Source organism: Mixophyes fleayi, chromosome 3, assembly GCF_038048845.1.
Source record: "Mixophyes fleayi isolate aMixFle1 chromosome 3, aMixFle1.hap1, whole genome shotgun sequence".
NCBI lineage: Eukaryota > Metazoa > Chordata > Amphibia > Anura > Limnodynastidae > Mixophyes > Mixophyes fleayi.
In genome coordinates this window covers 283,793,469-283,819,015 of record NC_134404.1, presented here as the reverse complement: position 1 = coordinate 283,819,015, position 25,547 = coordinate 283,793,469, and the positions used below count along the sequence as shown (strand labels likewise).

At 40.3% G+C, this 25,547-nt stretch overlaps 1 protein-coding gene across 1 annotated transcript in view; it reads right to left on the bottom strand.

The window, feature by feature from the left end:
• The window catches only part of RIOX1 (ribosomal oxygenase 1), a 26,504-nt gene extending 6,897 nt beyond the window's left edge, over window positions 1-19,607 (bottom strand). The window contains exons 1-12 of the mRNA XM_075203713.1: window positions 19,502-19,607; window positions 16,499-16,744; window positions 14,572-14,717; window positions 13,908-14,007; window positions 12,151-12,264; window positions 11,562-11,668; window positions 11,066-11,173; window positions 8,163-8,197; window positions 7,570-7,748; window positions 6,914-7,018; window positions 3,126-3,267; window positions 1,009-1,129 (exon numbers count right to left, since the gene is read on the bottom strand). Coding sequence (XP_075059814.1) covers window positions 1,009-1,129; window positions 3,126-3,267; window positions 6,914-7,018; window positions 7,570-7,748; window positions 8,163-8,197; window positions 11,066-11,173; window positions 11,562-11,668; window positions 12,151-12,264; window positions 13,908-14,007; window positions 14,572-14,717; window positions 16,499-16,744; window positions 19,502-19,567 — 1,469 coding nt within the window. The 5' untranslated portion in view covers window positions 19,568-19,607. The remainder of the gene's footprint in view (window positions 1-1,008; window positions 1,130-3,125; window positions 3,268-6,913; window positions 7,019-7,569; window positions 7,749-8,162; window positions 8,198-11,065; window positions 11,174-11,561; window positions 11,669-12,150; window positions 12,265-13,907; window positions 14,008-14,571; window positions 14,718-16,498; window positions 16,745-19,501) is intronic.
• Window positions 19,608-25,547: the final 5,940 nt, after the last annotated feature.

Here is a 25,547-nt window from a genome sequence, read left to right as displayed (position 1 = left end):
CTTGTTGAGGTGATATTAATACCTTGTTTCACCACAGCTTGCTGGGACCTGTAGTGCACCATCAAAAGAAGGTTTATCTGTTTAACTCTATATTATCCCAACGAACAAAGAGGCCTATTGCTCTCAGAGAGGGGCTGTTTCCTTCAAGGGGAAGATGTCCACTTTTTGTGGACCCGTTTCCTCTAGGGAATTCAGCCCCATGCTGAACAGGCTAGGGCCGAGTGACATACTGCGGGTACCCCTGTTATAGTGTCACCGGACCAGTAGATCACAGCCCAGTGTTGGTGGTAGATTTCCCGGGGAACTACACACTGTTTGGCTCCCCGATTTTGCTGCTAGCAGGCAATGAACGCTGATGCTGGGAACATGCCATTTTTTAAAACTTTTTCTGCAAAGGAATGTTTCGGTTATCAACATCATCTGTGCAGACGTTTACACCACCCGCATCTTTACAGGCAGCCAGAAAAGGTAGGTCTACTGATAGGTGTATCCGTGTGACTCAGCATCATTGGCCATTCCGCATACACGCCCTTACTGTACTCATCCTGCACACCCCTTCTCTCCCCTGTTCCTCTTCTCCAGGCGTAAGGAGGTACAAGTGTCAAATGCTACCAACTCATCATACGGACGTATGAAAACACTATCGTGTGTGGGCACGTGCAATGCAAATTAGTGTATTTTATGCAAATTAGGTGTAAGCCCAAGTTAGCATCAGCCCCTATACATTTGATGAAGGCTCCTAACAGAGTCATGGTCACATCATATATACGTTGAAAACTGTAAAAAATGTATACAAGTGATATTAAGATATAAAACTAATATAAATGATGTGTGTAAATGGCAAATACTCTTGTTACATAAAAATCAGCACAATCAGATATTAAGTTTATGTGGTTTTGGTAAACTTCAATTACTTCTAGTAATCGTAGAGGTTAAAGCTGGAGGCACATACAATCCTAGCAGTGATACCTACACTATAGGCAGTGTTGGTTAGTAAAGTAGACTGACCTTGCAATCCCGCCTCTCAGGAACCTGATCTTTGAGTCTTTTTCAAGATGCACAATGCAGCCTTTCACATGTCCATTCTCCCATCTTGCTGGAGCACCATACACACTGTGCTCTTTCTCAACTGCAACAGGAAATTAAACAGAGTCTCGTAACGTGAATAAAAAAAAATAAAAAAATACAAATATACAATTCCACAGGTATAAGTTTAGTAAAAGAACAAGAAACATTTTTGCAATTAGTACTTTTGTTGTGGCTGTAATATCATACTTGACAACTTTTTCTCATTGGCTTCAGGAAGATCCCGGCGGAGGTGGGGTTTGACGAACAGCATCATTTTGTCTCGCCCCCTAAACGATTGTCACAATTTCGGCCAAGTATAGCAGGGGGCGGGGCAAAAATGATGCAATATTTGCATCATTAAGCCCCGCCCACCCACCACTTATCTATTGCAGGGGTGAGAACCGGGAGGTTGCGCTGCTCTCCCAGGAGGTCTCCCAGAAATGCGGTCTCCCGGAGAGTAGGCAACTATGCGTTAAAGAAAAGCAGCTAATGAATATCTAGAGACTGAAGTGTCTTTTACATTTCTGTCTCCATTACTGAAGTCATGTTGTCTTACCTGTCAGTCTTTGATTAAATCTTGGTCTCCATGAAAATGGCCACCTCCATAGGCATCAATACATGGCATCAATACTTGGACATAGGACACAATTTCTGAACTGTGTGATCATGCCACAGATGGCGAAGCCAACCACATCTTGTACTGGCTCAGCATCAGTGAGAATGCCAGACTCTTCAGGGAGTGAGGGAGATCACCCCTATTTCAGTAATGGGACATCGGTAGACAGCCTGTTGGAGCGTGGCCATACCCCCATGACAACGTGGTCACGCCCCCTCTCGGGGACAGACATGTTGGTAGGTATGTAGATGTATTATGTGGAGATTGCTCAAGATCTTCACATGAATAAAGAGAGAGAGATTTACCACCAGCTAACACAAATGTAATTGATTCAGCCATTTACTTAGTACTTCATCTTTATGAACTTTTGTGTTAACTATATGTGATAGACTCCAATGTTTGCAAATTACACCCCTTGCCCGTCTTATATAATATAATTAGCTACAGCGTCTAATGTTACACACACGTCTGTGCCCAACCACCTTCCACCGGTATAATAGGGTTTATGATCCAGGAAAAGTTATATGCGCTATTTTTCCACCTTTTGAGCAGGAGATCCAGATATTGGTCGCAGAGCAAAGCTTTCAAGTTGACTTTGCAATGTTGCAAGGTAATTAATGGATGGGCATACTGAGAGATCCAAGACAATTTTTTATATGGTTGAAAAGTGAATTACTACTTGCATAAAGACTAGTGTGAATAAATCTACTGGAATCCACAGTGGAAAAGGTATCTACGTTTCAATAAGGGAAGTCCTTGAAATCCACAAACCCAAACCAGGCAGTGGGCTCATTCACTGCCAACTTCCATGTTGCCTTATTCCCCTGCCCCGCCATTGCAAGCTATTCCAGATGGGAATTTAAATTCCGTAATGGGCCAGTAATGCGCCTGGGAGTAGACGCAACTTAAAAGGAGTTTGCTGCTGGGGTATAAACACTTCTGCTGAATAGCTGCCCAGCCAATAGTATACCAGAAGCCACACAGCTACCCAATTGTTTGTAAATATGTGAGGGTGTGAGTTACATTTTTTTTAAAAGACCCCACTTAATGGAAAGTGGACATGTCCTCTGAATGTGTGTAAATTAGGACAGAACAAATCCCAGGAGCCAAGAAGCCAAAGTGTCTAAAACTTACTGCTCGCGCCTAACTTCTAGGAGTCGTTTCTTTTGATGCCCAAGAACATCTTCTTGGACTACTTAAACAATATGCTGACATCTCTCTTGTCCACCCCTGGACTGTAAATGCTTCCCTTGTAACAGAAAACTTTCATTATAAACTGGATGTTTTAAAAATAACATCTACAAATATCAGCGTCTAATGCAGATCTTGCCAACTAGTTGTTCTTCAAAACTAGTTTTTCACCGCATAACACAACATATTTACTATGGCACAGCCATAACGAAGCACACAAACACTTGTAGGGTTCTGGACTAAATCATACCAGGTGTTAGGACAGGAGGCAGACAGTCATGCAGGAATGCCTTAGCCATCTGATCTACAGCTGCATCAACCGGGGCATACTCTGCCAGCTTCTTCATCAACGTGTGAACCTTCTCTATGAAAGGACTTCTGCGTGGGTCCAACTAATAGGAGACAGGACAAACACTGCAGTGTGAACTCATCAGCAAAAAACAATATAGAGGAGACGGACTTCGTCTGACAATCAGGTCATTAATAGTGTTTAGAGATGCTTTAACTTTTCATTTTAAATTTAGTAAGAACAAACGTACACAACATGTGAGGATGCTACGTAGTACTTTAAAGAAAAAATAAATAGAATAATGCATAGTATGGCTTTATATGCACAGACAAACATTTACATATGGAGATTCCTCTTTCTGGATTTTTGTGCATTAACAACAATGTTTTTGTATTATATATATAGATTTGTACATACACATTTGCATAACAGGTATCAATAAAGGTTTAGTCAACTCTATAATCCCACACTGGTTAGTAATATACTAAGTCAAAGCTAATATTTATTTCATTGTACAAGTATTAAACAACTTAACTTTTAATAAGTAAAGTTAGGACTCAGAATTTGAGCACATTTTTAATGGATATTCAATGGGAGTAGATAATTAAACTGCATTTCATGGACTGATCTATCCTAAAAAAATTTCAATGTAAACACTCTGTCACATCTTTGGTTCACATGGTTGATAGTCACTTACCCACCCGTCTTCTGGACTACCGGGGTGTGGGAGGGTCAAACAGAGCTCCGGTTTGTAATGTCCCGCATCCACCACCCCCTTATCTATAGCCCAGAATAAAGGCAGACAATTGACGCAGTAAGTCGTGCGAGCACTGACTCTATTCCATTGATTCTGAATAAACTACAATTCCTCAAAAACTCCTGTAGCACCATTAGATTGTAAGCTCTCACGAGCAGCTCCTGTCTTCTGGTTTGCTCCCACCTTGTCCGCCTGTGTGCCCTTGTACCATGTCTTTTGCCAGTTCTGTATTACACTAGTTTATTATAGATCTGACCTATTATGTCTTATTTACATTATTGTGCTTATCTTCATGCTACTCTTCGCATATATGCTTCTTCAACATCCTGTATTTTTGCCTTTGCTTGTTTTGTATTTTGCCTGCTAGTCCCTTTCATGACGAATATGATGACGACGACGATAATAATAATAAGAGACCCAGAAACAATTATTATTTAGCCATATAATGGATACATACTATTTTCATGTTTTATTATATGATAAGTGCTTTCTTTTTGGTTTACTAAAAGGCGCCCACTGGTCATTGGTATGACTGATTTACAGTTCTGATGAATTATTTAAATGGATAGTGTTTTATTTTTATACTGAGGAGCACCATGGCAAATCGGATATCTTCACTTTATATTTCAATAAATGTCCAGTAAAATAGAAAAACAAAACGTATTATGTACAGAGAACCTTGTTTCTCTGTATACTTTGTTTTATTCACAGGAATGAAAACTGATGAGCTAAATTAAACTGAACTCAGAGGCCAAACTGTCATCTCCTAGACATGGGAGCCTTTTTAAATCAGATCAATCACAAAGTCTTTGATGCCATGACCTTTTGCATTTTGTAGCTAGCAAACAAAAAAAGGTTTTCGTGGTGCATCCAAGAGAAAGTGTTTTGTTCACAGTCTTATGCTCTCTCCCGGGTAAGCCTCCTCCAGCTACAGATATAGTGAGCGACATGCAGTCTGCCAGCTCAATCGGGATGTCAGTGCAGTGAGCTCACTCTGTGTCCAGCATTCTATATTGGACTACAGTCATGGCCAAAAGTTTTGAGAACAACACAAATATTATTTTTCACAAAGTCTGCTGCCTCAGTTTTTATGATGGCAATTTGCATATAGTCCAGAATGTCATGAAGAGTGATCAGATGAAATGCAATTCATTTCAAAGTCCCTGTTTGCCATGACAATGAACTTTATCCCCAATAGAACATTTCCACTGCATTTCTGCCCTGCCACAAAAGGACCAGCTGACATCAGGTCAGTGATTCTCTCGTTAACACAGGTTAGAGTATTGACGATGACAAGGCTGGAGCTCGCTCTGTCATGCTGATTGAGTTAGGATAACAGACTGGAAGGTTTAAAAGGAGGGTGGTGCTTAAAATCTTCCTGTTAACTATGGTTATCTGCAAGGGAACAAGTGCAGTCATCATTGCTTGCACAAAAAGGGCTTCACAGTCAAGGATATTGCTGCTAGTAAGATTGCATCTAAATCAACCACTTATCGGATCATCAAGAACTTTAAGGAGAGAGGTTCAATAGTTGCAAAGAAGGCTTCAGGGTGCCCAAGAACGTACAGCAATGGTCGGGACAGTCTCCTAAACCTGATTCAGCTGCGGGATCGGGGCACCACCAGTGCAGAGCTTGCTCAGGAATGGCAGCAGGCAGGTGTGAGTGCATCTGCACGCAATGAGGTGAAGACTTTTGGAGGATGAAAAAAAATCAGGGACACACTGATATTCTGCAAAAGGTGCAGGGATTGGACTACTGAGAACTGGGGTAAAGTCATTTTCTCTGATGAATCCCCTTTCAGATTGTTTGGGGCATCTGGAAAAACACTTGTCTGGAGAAGGAAAGGTGAGTGCTACCATCAGTCCTGTGTCATGCCAACAGTAAAGCATCCTGAGACCATTCATGTGTGGGGTTGCTTCTCAGCCAAGGGAGTGGGGTCACTCACAATTTTGCCTTAAAACACAGCCATGAATAAAGAATGGTACCAAAGCCAAGAGAAACTTCTCACAACCATCCAAGGACACTTTGGTGATGAACAATGCCTTTTCCAGCATGATGGAGCACCTTGCCATAAGGCAAAAGTTATAACTAAGTGACTCGTGATCAAAACATCGAAATTTTGGGTCTATGGACAGGAAATTCCCCAGACCTTAATCCCATTGAGAACTTGTGGGCAATCCTCAAGAGGTGGGTGGACAAACAAAAACCCACAAATTCTGACAAACACCAAGCATTGATTAGGCAAGAATGGGCGGCCATCAGTCAGTATGTGGCCCAGAAGTTGATTGACAGCATGCCGGGGTGAATTGCAGAGGTCTTAAAAAAGAAGGGTCAACACTGCAAATATTGACTCTGCATAACTTAATGTAATGGTCAGTAAAAGCATTTGATACTTATGAAAAGCTTGTAATTTTACTTCAGTATACCATAGCAACATCTGACAATAAGGTCTAAAAACACTGAAGCAGCAAACTTTGCGAAAACCAATACTTGTGTCATTCTCAAAACATTTGGCCATGACTGTACTCTCCTCCGGTGCAGGCTGGAAGAAGCTTGCCTGGGAGAGAGCACAGTGCATAAACAGCACTGAATAAACTTCTCTCTCCTGAGTGAACGCATAGTTTACTAACATCAGAGGACTTCGTGACCTGCCCCCTTGTCAGTCTGCTTCAATAGTTGTAACCTGAAAATAAATAATGCTGTACTAGATTTGTATGGCTCTAGCAATCATTATTTGTGCTCTGTTACCTGTGGCTTTCAATTTCCTCCTAACTCCAGGCAGCCACAAAGGCTCAGCGTGAAATTGCTGGATGTTTTATGCCTTCCCTCATAGAAACTATAAAGTTGTTTGAACCTGAGGAACTATTATAAAAGAATGGTCATTGTTTTGCTCAAAAAGAATAGCAATAATGATAGAAAATGGTTAAACCTCCACCATGATTACAAGCCTTCGAGTCTTCTGCCAAAAGGAAAAACACAAAATCTAATTACCAAGTCTGCGTTCTGTACTCCCATGTAGTCAAAGTAATCCAAAGGAAGCCCCTTCCGAAACTCAATGTCTTCCTCAGCTGCAATCTGCAGGGCTGCTGGGAGTAGCTGGAAACAGATATTACAAAGTGTACAGGTTGGGAATTCAAGGAAAATCAGGTGTATTTACCACAACTGTTCATTGCATTCAGTCCATTGTTTATAGCAGGACAGAATCGGCAGTAGGATGACGCAGGAGAGATTATGGTTAAATGTTCTACTGACTTGTGAACATTTTGGGTAAGTATTACAAAACAATAGCATTGACTAACACATGTTATATCTAAAGCCAATAGTCTGACCTGCAGCATCTCGAATCCCAAGAACAATGCATTATTTGTTGCTCTGGCTCTAGAAGGACATAGTTAATGTCTGCACCAGCAGAGATCCATTTACCCAACAGATAAACTGGAGCTGATTAAATGAGAACTCCAGATCATTAATCCCTAAGGTCACCTCAAACAAACTAGTATTAGAATCATATGACCCATGACTGGTAGCCCCTGTGGTTCAGGACCTGCTCATGTGTCAGTGGTAGTGTAAAGACTATTATAAATTAAATTCAGGCAAAATTAATCTATGAATATAATCCCATTAGTCTTTTGGCCAATGTATATTACCTTGCCCAGTAGGTTTGCCCAGCAATTCCGCTGAAATGAGGAAACAGTTATGTGTAGAGAGTGGACATCAGGAAGACAATCACCCTGGTGAATAAACCCTCTCGGGAAATATAGGAGGTCTCCTGCTTCTAAAATAGTTTCCAGAATTGGCTCGCCAATGATGTGGTCATTAAAATTAGCTGTCAAAACAAAACACAGTTTATCGGTTTAGTCGCATACTGACAAAATAATTAATAATCCTTTGGTGATTATATGGGTATTAGACCACTACTTAAAATCTTCCCTTCTTAAACTAACCAATACAGTCTCTTTATATGTAAGTGGTCCATTGATGAACAATCTGAAGAATACAGGGCAGCCTCATACTAACACATACACAGGCAAAACAATCATAATTTTAGGTTTATTCATAGACATTTAAAAGAATAAATCCTCCAGTTAGCGGAGGCAGAAGCGCAATGAGTATAGGGCATTACACAAGACATACATGTTGAAAATAGGGCTGTCCATTATAACACAGTGACCTTAACTGCCACTTGATATGAAAACAATCCCTGCATGTCATACACACAGCTGAACAGGCTGTTTCTTACCACTTGAGAACTGAGGGAGTACTTCTGATTTGTTCCTGTAAGAAAGAGACACTAGTGTTACAAAACCTTTTTTTTTTTTTTTAAACTCTTTATTTTGAAAGGACGTGTGGTAAATACCGTCAATACAGAAAATACCAAAGCTAATAGCAACAAGATCCACATTTTGTTACAATTATATAGAACAATTTGGAATAAACAATAACATTGCATAAACAGGGTATGTGGGAAGGATGAGAAGGAAGGAAGGTGGGAAGAAAAAGAAGAAAAGGATGGAAGAATTACTGAATAGGCATTAAGTATGGTCTTAGTGACCTATGCTACATTTTAAGGGCCTACTCAGAGAGCAGAGGTAAAGCCTGAGAACATAATGATGAAGTTCTAGGTGGGAAAAGGGTGGTGCTAGGAGCCCATACTTGATTAAAGAGGTCTGGTCTATCAAGGAGGTAGTAAGTGATCTCTTCTATGCATGCAACATGCCATGTACGGCTTTTGACCGCTGAAAGAGGAGGGGAGACTGCTTCCAGTGGGACGTAATCGCTGATTTGGCGGCTGCTAGCACATAGTAACATAGTAACATAGTTGATGAGGTTGAAAAAAGACACCAGTCCATCAAGTTCAACCTATTTTGGATCTCCTGCGATCCTGCACTTATATTTGAAATTAATCCAGAGTAAGCAACCGCCAATCTGTTTCAATTTTGAAAATCCCCCCAGACTCAATATTGCAATCCAATTTTTACCCTATATCCACTACGATCCTTCATTTTAAATTACCGGTCGTATCCCTGGATACACCTTTCCGCTAAAAATTTGTCTAACCCTTTCTTAAACATATCTATTGAATCTGCCATCACAACCTTCCCTGGCAATGAATTCCATATGGGGCACAAGTTCTGTTAAATGTCTAGATACATTTTTAAGAGGAATAGGAAAGGAGAAGATCCATGGGTCTTTAGGAATTCAAGTTTCCATCAGTTGAGGTTTCTGTGAATTTTGTCACTTCAGAATAATTATATCTTGGTGCAGATCAATATCCCATATTTTTAAAGCAAATTGAATAGTTGGGAGCAAGTTTAAGTTGGCGTTTTTACATGGTTTAGGGAGGCAAAAGTTGCAACAATCTGTGCCAAGTATGCGGATCAGTAATATAAACCTCTGCGCCTTGATTACATTTTTGGAGAATCATTTGCTTTAGCATTTAGCCTCAATCTCCACACAAATTTGAATACTAAATATGGGGCTGCTACCAGGAAGGTATGAAAATCGTATAATAATTTTGGGACTATGCTCATTTTGACAGCTATGATGCAGCCTGACCATGAGATTATCAAAGGGTCCAAACAGAAGATATCCTTTGTAATTGTATTTAGAGTTTTTGTTGTATAGAGTATCATAAGACAAAGTATTGAAAATCTCCAAGCATTGTATCTTTTTAGGTTGTCATTTCTTGCCCTGAGCGGGGATATGAAGCATCAGGGCTTCAGACTATGAGAAATTGATTTTATATCCAGATATTTTACCATAATCACCAAAATGTTTATAAAAATGAGAAAGATCTGTTCAAGGTTGTGTGAGGGTGGGGAAAATCCTCATCATCTATTTATTTATATAGCGCCACTAATTCCACAGGGCTGTACAGAGAACTCATTCATATCAGTCCCTGCCCCATTGGAGCTTACAATCTAAATTCCCTTACATACACACACACACACACAGACACACACACAGACAGAAAGACTAAGGGCAATTTAATAGCAGCCAATTAACCCATCAGTATGTTTTTGGAGTGTGGGAGGAAACCGGAGCACCTGGAGGAAACTCACGCAAACATGGGGAGAACAATAGTTTGTGTTTCCCACCTCCGCGCCTCGGACATCCCGTGAGGCTCTAATCATAGCTGGCAGGGAATACAGAGGAGATAATGGGCAACTCAGCCGGGTGCCATTACAAACATTCAGCAAATTCGATGGAGAACTGTTAATCAATATTGTAGCTGTACTTAAAATCACACGTATTCTCTCTAAGGCGTTCTAGACATTGAATGAGAGGGTCCCAGCTGGAGAGCTAGTTTTGTTGATAAGAATATGATCAAGTGTTCATCTAATGTTAACCCTGGACTGACAAACAGGGATAATCCCGCCCTGGCCATGATTTAACCCAGGCGATAGATAATGCGATGCTGTGTGCTTGTGAAGGATGTCACACTACCGTCAAGTACAAAATAAAATCCTTAGCATTCATGTAACATCAGGTCACAACTTCAGACCTTTTTAAAAAGATTTCTCTGTCCCTTTTATTCATGTTTCACTAAAAGGTAATAATTATCTTTAACACTTTTGTCGTTATTATTCATTAAATAAACAGGCCCTGCCCAGTTGGGTCACATGACTCATTTAGAAAACAGTCTGAAAGGTCAAGATATACCGCACAGAGTATAGATCAACCCCTTATATTATAATCATTCAATTGTACTGACAATTAATAAGGGGAGGGGCACCCATATACATATGAACATCTTTAGAACACGATGTGAAGGGACAGAAGAATTGTATTTTCAGGGCACTCTTAATTATTATGTATGATAATCCATTATAAAAGATACATATTTTATTACATTTTGTATACCAATAAAATATTTATCTTTTATAATGGATTATCATACATAATAATTAAGAGTGCCCTGAAAATACAATTCTTCTGTCTCTTCACATGTTCATTTAGAAAACATTCAGCGATGCAACATGTAAACTTATTTTTTTTTTCCAGACAAGAAAATACATGTCTACATATGAGGAACCACTTCACCCAACAACTTATTTATCCCCTATGTTCACGAAGCCCTTGGTTCTGTCGGCTCATTACCACTGCTCCAGCAAATGCTACTCTCTGGAAGAGAACACTAACCTAGGATTGTAGACCCTCCAGTGCTTTCTGCCTTCCAGCTGAATGACAAAGGCTTCAATGTCATCATAGTGTGGTGCAAATCCCTGAGTTCCAGGAGGAGTCAGGTACCTAGGGGGGAAAAAAAAAAAATCATGCAGGAAAGAGGTTAGAATCAAAAACAGTATGTGTGCCAAACTTCAGTGTCAGAGGTTCTGTCCAAACTAAAATTCTAATTATGCATATACATATATTGAGAAGTTGCAGAGACTGTTACTCAGTGGGTTATACAACAAAGAGTGTATAGTTGAAAGTTATTAGTTCTAAAAAAACAGATTTAGAAAATAGTGGTCTATTGATCACCAGGATTGTAACACTGTAGCGGTAACCATGTCATAATTGTGAATGTGCAATGGAGAGCCAAGGATACCTTGGTTAGTGGTAGATACCAGACCACCAGCCATAGGTGTCAGGATCTAGATGAACTAGTTTTCTACCTCAAGGTAAATTAAATACCTACATGTTTGCCCCAACCATGCTCCCAAAAAGCTCCTGTAGGGTACTCAGTACATTCCACACTGTAACGGAGAAGGCCTGTGGATTCAATAACCTCAGCGAACATCCATTCTGTAAGTACACACACCACCAACATAAAACACACAGCAATATTCAATCAAAAATTTAAAATGTTAAAGTCAAACTACATGTAAAAATTATATATATGTACACACATACTTTTTTTTATATATAAAGCTATCTTGCAATTTATTTATAGTTAAAAGAGCCTAGTGGTGGCAGCAAATACTTTAATACAACTGGCGGCATCACAGTTGTGTGCACTTATTGTCAGTAACTGTCCGGTGGAGTGATCTGCTGTTAAAATGCGTTAGAGGGGATAGTAAGTCTGCTGCAGTTTACACTGCTTTCAAGGGGGCATTTGATTTGCTCAATTCAGTCAGTGACTTGGGAGGTAGGAGCGGAATCCAGAGAGCAGCTTATGTCTAAGCATAGTTGTCCTGACATCAAAAGACATTGCAGATCACCGCTAGGACACATCTCATTTTCAGTCTAGTTTGTAGACAAATAATTAGTAATCAGTTCTTTCTTACCTTGTAGTAGTCCCATACAACAATGGGCAGGGCTCTTCCAGGAGGATTATGGGTCTGTCTTACTCCGTCAGTATAACTTGTGACATCCAAGTTAATGCCAAACTGCACATTATCCTAGATTTGAAACAGAAGGAAAAAAAATAGTGAAATATAAGAGGAAAATACAACAATTATGCAGACAGCAGTGATACATACATTTGTAAGTTTGTTAAACAGAAAATCAAAATCATAATAGCAAGCCTCTCACAGTGATCCTGTCGGATGACGGATTTTCCAAAACTTGCTATCATATTAATCTTAATCTCTTATCTACTGTCACATTTCGCACTAGAAGTGTGGGACACCTGCGATTATAACTTCAATCTCTTTACCTTTCCCTTATTATCCTGATATGGGACAATCCCATTTCCACCAGGATGCACTCCTGGATACTGGATAGATGTGCATTGGTCCAAGGCAGATTAAATGTATTGTACATCTCACCGACAACTCGCACCTGACCTCGCTAGATGTTATTAGACAACAATTTCTTTGAATATTTTCAAACCCAACATTGTGTCAAATCTCTCCCTCCCCACTTTGCCTTCTGCTCACCAACCCCATTCAAGTTAATCTGCCCACTTGGATGGAGCCTGATCTTCTCATTCTAGAATACACTCCTAGGCTCATCCTGAGAACCTCATCGCAGACATGAGCTTTACCGAGAGGCGGATCTGGGCCCTCCTCCTCACAATGAGGCCTGGCAGGAGATCAGGAAGAGCAGCATATTCCATGCCTCAATTTCTACTCTAATTAATGAAATCACTATTGGTGGTACTACACCCCCCGATAAGTTGAATAAAATGTTTTGCACAGTGAGCCCATCCTACTGGAGGAATTGTGGACACAGGGAAATCTCTCATATATGGTGGACCTACCCTAAGATATGATTTCTTTTGTGACAAAATACTGAAATATATGATGGAAGCTTAGATCCCTAAAGATCCATAGGTCTCCCCTTTCCTATCCGCCTCAAAACATATCTGGACAATCAACAAAACTTAATTCACACGTGCTAGCAGCTGCCAAATCATTGATTGCATCCACTGTAAGCAGGTTGATACACCTCCTCTTTCTTTGGTCAAAAATCGCATCTGACATGTCGCATGCACGGAGAAGATCCCTTACTACCTCCACGATAGGTCAGACCTCCTTATTAAAGTTTGATTGCCCTGGCTCTTTAGAGAACGTCAGCAACAAGTTATCCATGCCTAGAGCATAGATTAGCCATCACACGCTTGGGTGTTTCCCCCCTCTTCTTAGCTGGGCTGTCCTTGTTCCTCAATTTCAAACACAGTTTAAGGAGCATATCCACTGACAAACAATCTACTTAATGCCTATTCTGTGCTATACCCACCCCCTTTTCCCTTCACTAACTTCCCTCCATCCTTTGCCCCCAAAATTCTATTAGCATGATGTTATTGTTTAGCCCTAAATGTTTTTATATTTCTAACAAAGTATGGACCTTGTATGCTGCCATTCTCATTTTCTATAGTGTTTCTATTTATTACATGTGTCATTTAAAAATAAAAAAGGACAAATTAAAGTTACAAGAAATGGCCAATAAACAGCACCTACTGCATATTTTAATCAAACTTGCACTTTAAGAGCATTCCCTTTAGCAAGTATCCTTCATCATCCACATAGTGAAAAAAAAATCCAATGTACAGTAGCAAATGCAGAACTGATTAGTATTACAAACTAGACCTCATACTCACTTCTCGGAGAACCCGGTCAAACTCTGAAGTGGAAAAGAATCCGTCATAATATTTAGTGTTGTGCCGTCTAATCAGAGCAGGCTTTTTCTCCCACATATTCCTGCAAGGAAGGAGAATGCCATTAAAATCAATTATCTAGGTCACAAGTTTTCATCAAGAAGGCTGAAAGCTATTTACAATAAGAAGTCATGGTGGTTCTCATGGCAGACATAAAAACACCCTAGAGAATTACTTGTGGTCTACAACTTGGATTGTAAGTAATACACAGTATGCGGCCTGCCAGGACTCATATCTATTTGACACACACCGCTATCCAAATCATGACCTGCAATTATTTCAGTGCACCTAAGATAGCACGGAGGTTCAAGCTTTATTAAACAGAAAGCCAAATTACTGTAACATTCAGTGAAAAATGCACACTGTTGTCACATAAAAATGAATACAGCATGTCCCTGTGTATATTCTCCAAGCCATCATGAGTCAGATTACAATGTTTTCTCAATTAGCATTGACCCATCTGTATAAAGCAGGGGTAGACATTTCAAACATAGGTGTACTGCAAAAAATATCACAATACATGCACTTAAACATACACAATATGTGTATGCGATATTGCTCTAAAGCCCTCTTGTACACACAGGAGATTGCAGTAAATGTGACCTACCTGAAGAATTCAGCTGATTTGATGGGAGAAATAAACCACTCAAATAAGGCTGTAGCTCGATCCTTACTGTTCTGGATCTTCCCCAATTCCTGCAACACGGAGTGTAGTGGGGGCCCGACATGCTGTTTGATGCTTCTCTCCAAACCCTAGATGAAGTTACAAATATACCTCTATGATACTTCTGCCATGTGGGCTGAGAGCTGACTGTCTGTTTGACCCAGAAAATAACAAATTCCCTTTGCTGAGTGGATCCTGACGGAGATCGCACCCGTTCAATGCAATTCCTCAAAACAGTGAGAGGAAATCTTATTATGGGAGAAAAGTGGACAGCTGCTAACTCAAGAAAAGGGGGTGTGATAAGCATGTGTCAGGGTGATCGTCATTTTAGATGAAGCAGCACCTCATTTGCAGACATAAAAATTCAATCTGGCTAATTTGAGATAGCAATTGAATATACTATAGGTATTATCAAACAGAGGGTATTCATTATGGAGTATCTGTAAACAATAGAAGGGGAGCAACTTAAAGGCATATGTCAATAGTAGCAATGAAGTTAAATTTTCTAGCAAGGTGTATGTTGGGAATCATATTGTAAAGCCTCCTTGCGGTAGACTGACCAAATATGCTTTACCATGTTTTTTTGGAATTATAATAACTTAAATGATATGTAGCACTAAAATGTCATATTTCAAACAACTCCACTACCAACTACAAGTCCTCACCATTACAATGGGAGTCAGACTTTAAAAAGCCTAGATGTCTATGCACAGATCGCCTAAAGAGTACCTTTCAAGAAATGTTTATTCTAAGTTTGTAACTGATAAAACTAAAATCTGTAAATCCATGCTCTGGAATAATAAGCCTAATAAAAATTATTCTCATTCCCAAAATTAATTATGTAATGCTATGTTGCTCTTTTATTGCTTTTATTATTTCCTTTATTTTGGCTACCAGAAGCTCCAGAGTCCCAGCAAATAAACTGATGTATCTTATCCAAACAATTTGCACAATTATTATGAATTGCAGCTAGTAAACTTAGATGGGCTCTGCAAATAAATACTAGCTCTGTAATAGGGAGGAGTCATCCCCAGTACCCCTGAATGGGGTAGGAGGATGCTGGTCCTATTTAAGGGCTTTACAGTCAGACCGAATAGGGACCCACAACCACAAATCAGACTGTGCATGGATCAATGTTATCCAAATGCTGTATGTTTATATGAATGACTCTACCAAGCCAGTTATACCGATAAAACACACTCAAGTCTTTCCAAAAAATGTCAGAAGAATTTGACTTTCCCCACTAACTATAACTAAGACACTTTCCGGACCCAGTTTGGTAACAACCGTTCGTTTTATTACATTCCCCTTGGCAAACTGGATACAAGATAGGCGTCCACTCCCTTTTACAACCTGTGCCCCCCATCACCACACACTGCCACAGCTTGTGTACCCCACACTACCCACTGCTGTAACAGAACCGTGCCCCCGCCTTTATCACACTGTCAAAGCCTATATTCCCCCCCCCCCCCCCCCCCCATCACCTCACACCGTAACAGCCTGTGCCACCCGCTCTCCATCACCATCCACTGCCAGCCTCATTTATGTATTTCTTAATCCTTAGTCTTCAAAAAGAAAAAAGAAAATTCATATAGAAATATATTAAGAAAAAAATTCTGGACAAGTCTTTAGGAAACACACACACACACAAATGTGATTTCACCCCTCTCTTAGGTCACACTAGACAGGGGCTGGCTTGCACATTTTCGCCCGAGGGGGGCGAGACTCGGCTTAGCAGCCTTTTAGGAACATTATAAAGAAAAAAAGAAATGCAGGTAGCCCACTATAGTACCAACCAAGGGGGCAGATGACCCCTGACCCCAAGCACAACCAGCCCCTGTAACTGGATGATAGAAAACAACTGTATTACCGTTACTTCCACAGGTCCCACTTTTTCAATATTTTCGGTTGTGCAAAGTTTTTTGGCTTTTTTTTTGGAGGTTTTTATTTTCTTGTTTGAGGGAATAGATGCATGTAATACACGTTCACTTTCTTCTTCTAATTCTTTAGAATTATTTAACGCTGCTTCATGAATGGGCTTGAAAGACTTCCTTTTCTTTTTCAATAACTTATGTGAGGTCTTGGAGATGGCACTCTTGTTATTATTCAAGCCAACCTGAAAGACAAAGTTAAAGACCAAGTTTTTGAATTATTTATACTAATGCAACATGGTTATAAAAAGTTTTTATTGTTCTTTATATCGTGCCTACATATTGTGTTGTACAATCAGGGACCAAAACGTGAAAATATCATGAACAACAATATAGGAACAAACAAACAACAAAATAGAAGGTTAGAGAGTACTGCTCACTTGAGCTTACAATCTAAAGGATAAATATATACGCTGGATAGACAGGAGTGCTTACAGTCATGGGCAAAAGTTTTGAGAATGACACAAGTATTGGTTTTCACAAAGTTTGCTGCTTCAGTGTTTTTAGACCTTTTTGTCAGATGTTGCTATGGAATGAATTAAAATTACAAGCATTTCATAAGTATCAAAAGATTTCATTGACAATTACATTAAGTTTATGCAAAGAGTCAATATTTGAGGTGTTGACCCTTCTTTTTGAAGACCTCTGCAAATCGCCCTGGCATGCTGCCAATCAACTTCTGGGCCACATACTGCCTGATGGCTGCCCATTTTTGCCTAATTAATACTTGGAGTTTGTCAGAATTTGTGGGTTTTTGTTTGTCCACCTGCCTCTTGAGGATTGACCCCAAGTGCTCAATAGGATTAAGGTCTGGGAAGTTTCATGGCCATGGACCTAAAATTTTGATGTTTTGATCCCCGAGCCACTTAGTTATAACTTTTGTCGTATGGCAAAGTGCTCCATCATGCTGGAAAAGGCATTGTTCGTCACCAAAGTGTTCTTGGATGGTTGGGAGAAGTTGCTCTTGGAGGGTGTTTTGGTACCATTCTTTATTCATGGCTGTGTTCTTAGGCAAAATTGTGACTGAGCCCACTCCCTTGGCTGAGAAGCAACCCCACACATGAATGGTCTCAGGATGCTCTAATGTTGGCATGACACAGGACTGATGGTAGCGCTCACCTTTCTTTCTCCGGACAAGCATTTTACCAGATGCCCCAAACAATCTGAAAGGGGAATCATCAGAAAAAAATGACTTTGCCCCAGTCCACAGCAGTCCAATCCCTGTACCTTTTGCAGAATATCAGTCTGTCCCTGAAGTTATTCCAGGAGAGAAGTGGCTTCTTTGCTGTCCTTCTTGACACCAAGCCATCCAACAAAAGTCTGCAACTCACTGTGCATGCAGATGCGCTCACACCTGCCTGCTGCCATTCCTGAGCAAGCTCTGCACTGGTGGTACCCAGATCCCACAGCTGAATCAACTTTAGGAGACAGTCCTGGCGCATGCTGGATGTTCTTGGGCGCCCTGAAGCCTTCTTCACAACTATTGAACCTCTCTCCTTGAAGTTCTTGATGATCCGATAAATGCTTGATTCAGTTGCAATCGTACTAGCGGCAGTATCCTTGCCTGTAAAGCCATTTTTTGTGCAAAGCAATGATGACTCCACATGTTTCCTTGCAGCAAACCATGTTTTAACAGAGGAAGAACAATGATTTCAAGCACCACCCACCTTTTAAAGCTTCCAGTCTGTTATTCTAACTCAATCAGCATGACAGAGTGATCTCCAGCCTTGTCATCGTCAACACTCTCACCTGTGTTAACGAGAGAATCACTGACCTGATGTCAAGTGGTCCTTTTGTGGCAGGGCTGAAATGCAGTGGAAATGTTGTTTTGGAGATAAAGTTCATTGTCATGGCAAAGAGGGACTTTGAAATGAATTGCAATTCATCTGATCACTCTTCATGACATTCTGGAGTAAATGCAAATTGTCATCATAAAAACTGAGGCAGCAGACTTTGTGAAAAATAATATTTGTGTCATTCTCAAAATTTTTGGCTATGACTGTAAACTGGTCTTGGTCCTATTTAGAAATGATTATCGCTAACAAACCCTAAACTTGTTCAAAGAGGCTGCCTGTTACAATAGAATTGAAAAACTATTTTTGAAATCCACATGTTGTGGAAAATTTTAAGGTCAAATAAAGACTGGAGAAAGGTTATACATGCCCCAAAATATTTTATAAATTATCAAGACTAGGACAGAAAAACATTATAATCTCACCCAGCACTGGATATCTGTGTCCCACAAACCTCACATATGGGGCGCATGGGTGGAGAACTACAATAGGTGTTATACAAGTTGGTGAAAGTATACCATGAACACCATTTTTGATATTCATTGTTTATTTGAAATAAACTGATAAAAGGATTTTGTCAAGTTACTGAAGCAATTCTGTTTCAGCATATGAGAGTATCATTGATGACTTATAGGCATGGTGGGAACCAAATGTTGCTCGTGGTATCTTTTTTGACTTGCTGTACATCAGTAGCTATGCCCTGTGTATGTGTAAAAATCTCCAGAGTGCTTTTGTTAATTCCATTTCACTGAGGGATTCGATCAGAGACTGCAAATATTTTTGCGCAGCTACACTTCTCTGGTCACCCAAATTTAATAATCCCTGCTATTTTAATTAGACATATGCCAACATATTTTTTTTTTATTTTAGTAATTTAAAATATAAGAAGCTGGGTTGGTTATTGCTTACTGCACCTTATTATAAATGAAAGATTCTAAAGTGTGGAACGTACATGTATTGCTCATAAACTCCCATTGACTAGTGCTGGCTAATTCCTGTAGCTTCGATTACTGGGGAACTACAAAACGTGACAGCACAGCCTGGCAGTTGTAGTTCCACAACAAAGTCACAAGTTGCCCAAACCAGACAGACTAAGTTCCCTATCGTTCTCCAACCAGGTGATCCAAATTTAACATTTTAATATCTGACCTGTGATTTCGTTTCTTGATGCGACTGCTTATAAACAGCAAAGGCTGACACACGTGGGGCAGCCATGACCAGGTTACACGGGAATCGGCGGTAGTAAGGGCAAAGTCACGCACTTAGCGGCTTCAGTTGCCAGAAGCACGTCCATGACGTCACCAAGCGTCTTAAAGAATACGCGCAGGATACTTTAAAAGGACTATGGACTGCCCCACCTAGGCTTCGATATGTATCATCGCAGTCTTGAGTCCCCACAAACCTGCCAAATGTTTATTTATACTTTCTAGGCGTCATACAGTGTCTCGTTGGGCTCTAGATAGACGAGGCTAAAGGCTAAAGTTCTTATTCGGCCAGCTTCTTATTCAGAAAAGGCTATTTTTCAAGGATTAAATCAAGTTGGATCACTGATTTCACATCACATTAACACTATAGGGTGTCCCTTAAACACACTGTAATAGTATTTAGCCTGACCCAACAAGGTTTTGGGCATGAGATAAAGGGGTCAAAGTCACAATATTTTGTCATTTTGAATAAGTAGCTGTAGTTTTAAAAAAAAGGTTAAATGCCGTTGGGTTGGGCCACCAATTTGATAGTGGGAATCAACATAGTGGTCAATTAAATGCAAGCCACTTGTCTTTTGCCTAGCCCAACACTATTTTGGGCATGAAATCAGGGGGCAAAGTGGACAAAATCACTATATTTTATCATTTTGACTAAGTAACTAGTTTTACAAAGGTTAAATGCCATTGGGCCACACATTTGATAGTGGGAATCAACAGATTATGGTCAGTTATATGCAAATTTTGAAACAGGTTTTAAACCAGATTTGGATCTATTATCAAAATTTGAGATAATGGCCTGATCTTTTTTAGCAAAATGTCTTTTAAGAGTTAATTTTCTCGTAAACTTATGAATGTCAATATATAGTTGAAATTTATTGGGTTTCTGTGTTGGAGCAAACGAGAGGCCTTTGCCAAGAATGGATATTTCTGCTTGTGAAAGAGTGTGGTCAGAGAGGTTGAAAATCCCTCTTTCTTTAATGTCCTTATTGTTTAATGTACGTATCTTCTTTTTTTGATATGATGTTCCCCCCTCGTTTTCCTTGTCTTCTGTGTACCTTCGTTTTAAGGGAGATGCTCGTCTTATATTTTCCCTTAAAGGGTGTTTTCTGTTTAACAATCTTTCTTTTGGTGTCGGGGCTGGGGATAAAAAAATCAGTGTCGGTACATTCATCATTATCTAATGCCGTGAATCTATATTTAGTTTGTATTTCGAAATGTCTGGGGGGTTTTGGACTATTTCTATACTGGAATGTATTGTTTCTCCAGGGTTGTGAAGGTGTAGCTTTAACAAATGGATGTGGGTGCATATATCTTTTTGTATTAGCTTTCTTCCAATTCCTAATATTGTCCTGTGCATAATCCTTTTTATCCCTAAAGAATTTCCTTTCTTTTGTTTTAATGACTTCAGATTCGATTTTATCAAGTTTCTTATTGAGTACAATCTCATTAGCCTTAAAGTCTTCTTTATCTTTATAGGGTTCTAGGAGAATTTCCTTATTTTTTATCTCGTTCTCTACTTCGTGAAACAAACGTCTTTTTTCATGTATAATGAGTTTGATTAGACTTTTTGAGCATTCATGTAGTGTATTGTCCCATTCTTTCATAAAGTTGGGGTTTTCTTGACCAAAAGTGGGTAGTTTATATAACCTTAGACCTCTTGGGATACGGTCAACTTTCTGATAGTTTTCTAAACTTTTTAAGTCCCACCATATTTTGGTTTCCTTAGTAAGTAATTTCTCAATATCCCAGAAGGGTCATCTAATGCGTTATTCTGCTCTGGAATATCAGTATTCTCATTAAATATCTTTTGGCAATTCTCAGACCTCTGAGCTATTCTATTGCCTGATTTCCACATTGTTCTTATATGTATATCAGACAACAATTCCACAAATAAACCAACACAGGTAAGCTGCCGATATCAAGGGGCAACCAAGTAGGTAGAAGTAATGGAATAGAACACAATATCAGATTGGCGCTTTACCCAATGTATGGATAATAAATACAATGAATCAAAAAGTGATATATTTGCATCTTGTCTCTGCGAGCAAAGGAAATCACCACCTGGGATGACTGAGGAGCCTATATACAGATAAGCTGTTATTTTACTTATTTCTGGTACGCACACTACTATACTATTAATCTGCACAGTGTCTCATCTGATTTGCTGATATATGCTGCTATATGCTGATATCCACCTGCATTACTACTTTTCTCAGGACTTTATGTTCTCTGGTCTCTCTGAGTTTACTGACTATATATACACAATTATCTGTCTTTACACCTGAAGGCGCCGTCCTTCCATAACTTATCATTTTGATACCTTTTTCGGTCTAACCATCCGATATGGCGGCAGCACAGTGGCCTAGTGGTTAGCACTTCTGCCTCACAGCACTGGGGTCATGAGTTCGATTCCCGATCATGGCCTTATCTGTGTGGAGTTTGCATGTTCTCCCTGTGTTTGCGTGGGTTTCCTCCGGGTGCTCCGGTTTCCTCCAACACACCAAAAACATACTAGTATGTTAATTGGTTGCTATCTAAATTGACCCTAGTCTCTGTCTGTCTGTGTGTGAGTGTGTGTGTGTCTATATTAGGGAATTTAGACTGTAAGCCCCAATGGGGCAGGGACTGATGTGAATGAGTTCTCTGTACAGCGCTGCGGAATTAGTGGCGCTATATAAATAAATGATGATGATGATGATATTGGAGACTTGGCTGCCACACATATTGTGGAGGTGTTTTGTTTATGTTTTATGTTTATTTATATCTCTGTTTAGTATCACTTTTTGATTATCATTGTATTTATTATCCATACATTGGGTAAATCGCCAATCTGATATTGTGTTCTATTCTATATATATATATATATATATATATATATATATATATATATATATATGTATATGTAAATGCACATATACATCACTGTATAAAAGTACACATACATATCTCCTAACTCTACAGGGATAAACCCAGAGTTGTACTCCCCAACACAATTTTGTGTTAACATGCATAACAGAATAATCCTCACAATAAAAAGGATCTCAACAGTAAGACTATCTATGTGGAGGAATTAGTAAAAGTATGTAAATATTCTACAGATATCTATTTGTACAGATATGTGTAAGACAAAAGTGATGTAAGGTCTCATCCCTCCAGAACCAGGTCTAGGGCAGAGGTTTTTGTTTTGTTTTTTGTTTTAAAGCAGTTGTCTGTGTAAAACTTCTCAGGAGGTTCTTTAACTGTCTCCAACTGTCACTTCTCCTGGACTGGCTCCAATGAAACAGCAATTTGTGAAGGGGGAATAGTCCTATATGAAAGTGACATGCTCCTCCTCAGTTTTTAACCACTATTTACGTGTAATAGTTCTTGTATCTGTCAAGTAAAAATTATGTGTTATTATTTAAAAGGAAAACAGACAGGCCATAAACAAGCACACCAGAGAGATAATAGATAGTATAATCACTTTTGTTTTGACCCTGGCTAATGTCTCAAAACAGTATGGAAATTAATCTCTGGATAATAAAATTAATGTCTCAGAAAAATTTAACTGAACACTCATGTAAAATACTGTCTCCATTGACTTTAGAGCATTCTATAATAAAACTCTAAACTGTAGTTAGATATATATATATATGTAGACCATACTTGCCAACTCTCCCGGAAAGTCCGGGAGACTCCCGAAATTCGGGTCAATCTCCCGGGCGAGCTGGCATTTCTCCCAGATCCCGGATATCACTGAGAATCGCATCAAACGCGATTCTCGGTGAATCACGCCATTTTGGAGGGTGGGAGGGGGCGTCATTTTGGCCCCGCCCCCCCGCGATGCAAATGACGGTTTCGCGGGGGGCGGGCCAAAATGACGCGATTGACCTCACCCCGCCCCCTCCCGCCCTCCAGTCACGCCCCCCCCGGGAGTTGGCATGTATGATGTAGACAGTTTTCTCTCTATTACAACAAGGAGGACTTAGCTGCTGAGGACCCAAGGCCTGTATGAAGATGAAGAGGAAAAGAGCCAGCCGTTGTAATTTAATAGCTGATGTCCCTGTCTTCTGTGAGGTGAGCAGTAAACTGTGCTTCTGTCATTTAGGCGCCACAAATTCCCGCTCCGGGGAATACCAAGTTGTGGGGGGAGCCTTTCTGCTCTCACTCCCTGCACTGGTTGCTCTCTCACTTTTCTGGCCGGCAAGATCCAAGTTCCCGCCTCAGCAGGGTACTTGGTATCTCCCTGTAACGGCGGCTCACCAATCAGGGCACAATGCTCCATGCCTGAGGCAGCGCAGACCTGTCAGGAGAAATCAGCCTTGTCAATGCGCGGCTGTCACTGCCTCTAACTGAATTTTTTTTCCAGCGTAACTGAAATGAATGGAGTGGTGCTCCATTTAGTCCTATGGGTGTAAGTGCTACTTACAGCACTTAATCCGTCCTAAGTAAAAATAAACAATAATAAGAATAAATAAATTAAAATCTAATTTAACTAATAGCAAGTACTGCAGAGCAGTACGGAAAACAGTCCAACTCCTTGGGCACTTAAATAACACTGGAAGGCTGCATGGATTGCAGATGGGAGGAGCTTCTGTCAATAAGTACATTAACAATTTAATTAAATAAGTGCCAACTCCATGTCCCCTTATACAACCCCATGGTAGCAGTATCCCCCAGATTGGATTAAAGAGAAACATGGTTTTGTTTCAATCTAATCCTCAGCCAAGACCTGGGTCTGGGATGTCTGCTCAGCTACAGAATGAGAAACCGAAGCCTAAGACAAGGTCAAAGATGGGTTTGGCCCAGCCTTTTACTAGTAGAGGAGGGGAGGATGGGAGAGAAGGTGGTAGCTGGAAGGTGGTAAAAAAGCGGAAATGGGGTAGGGCAGGTACGAGTTCTCCTGAACCAGTTGTTCTGGCCAACAGGTTTCTTTCACTGTCAAGTGATGAAGAGGATGAGGAAATTGTGTGTACTCCTAGTGCAGAGATGGTTCTGAGGCCCAAAGTTCAGAGGACTAGGGCAAAGGTAAGGGTAGGCAGGCTGATCCCTTTGTTCAAAAGGTGGTAAATGCTGAGGTCAGAGCAGGTGGTGTAGCCAGGGGGAGGGGAGTTGCGGGGGGATCAACATTGTGGATGTAAAATTTCCACGCAAGTCTGCAATTCAAGTAGGCTAGGAGCCCACTAAGGTTTCTGAGGATACTGAAACTATTACTGAGGTAGTTCATGGTTCAGTTGGAGGAAATCGGGGGGATAGGGAGGAGGATAGGAGGGAGGTGGGTGGGATAGAACCAGGGAGGGAGGAGGAGGGAATATATCCAGAAGGGCAGGACCCGGGGGGGACAATTCCTGGGATTGATAGCGCGGTTCGGTGAGCGAACTTTCTGACCGTAAGTGATGGTGTACAGGACACGGAGTTAGGGTATACGGTCTTATAGGGGTTAGGTAATATAAGCTCAGAGGAAATTAAGTGAATGCCCATGCCTATAATCCTTAATGATGGCTCCACAACCCATACAGTTTGCCACCATTAATGTAGCATCTGTGCATTCCGATCAAGCTCGTTATTTGGCCCTTGATTTTTTCAACACACCTGAGGTTGATTTTTTTATTTTGCAAGAGACTAGGGTTGGGCGCCTTGCGGCTGAGCCGTACGGTGGATGGCAGTCCTTTTTACTGATATGGTAACCATTCAGCGGATTATACAAATAAGAATGGGCAGATTTATGGTTATGGATGTTTCCCTAAGGGAACAGGTCCTGAGGCTGATAACTATTTATGGTCCACAGACACAACGGGGCAGGAAATGCCTTTTTGTGGAAACTAACTTACCTTTTTATGGGCTGGCAGATTGTCTTCAGGGATGATTTTAACATCATTATTGGGCCAGAGGATAGGGAAGGCTTGTGGACATCGCTGGGCTATGATGCATATTTTTAAGTTAGTATGGTAAGTCAGGCTGGGCTGGTTTATGTGCATATTTGTCACTCTCCAGACCTCACGGGATTCACC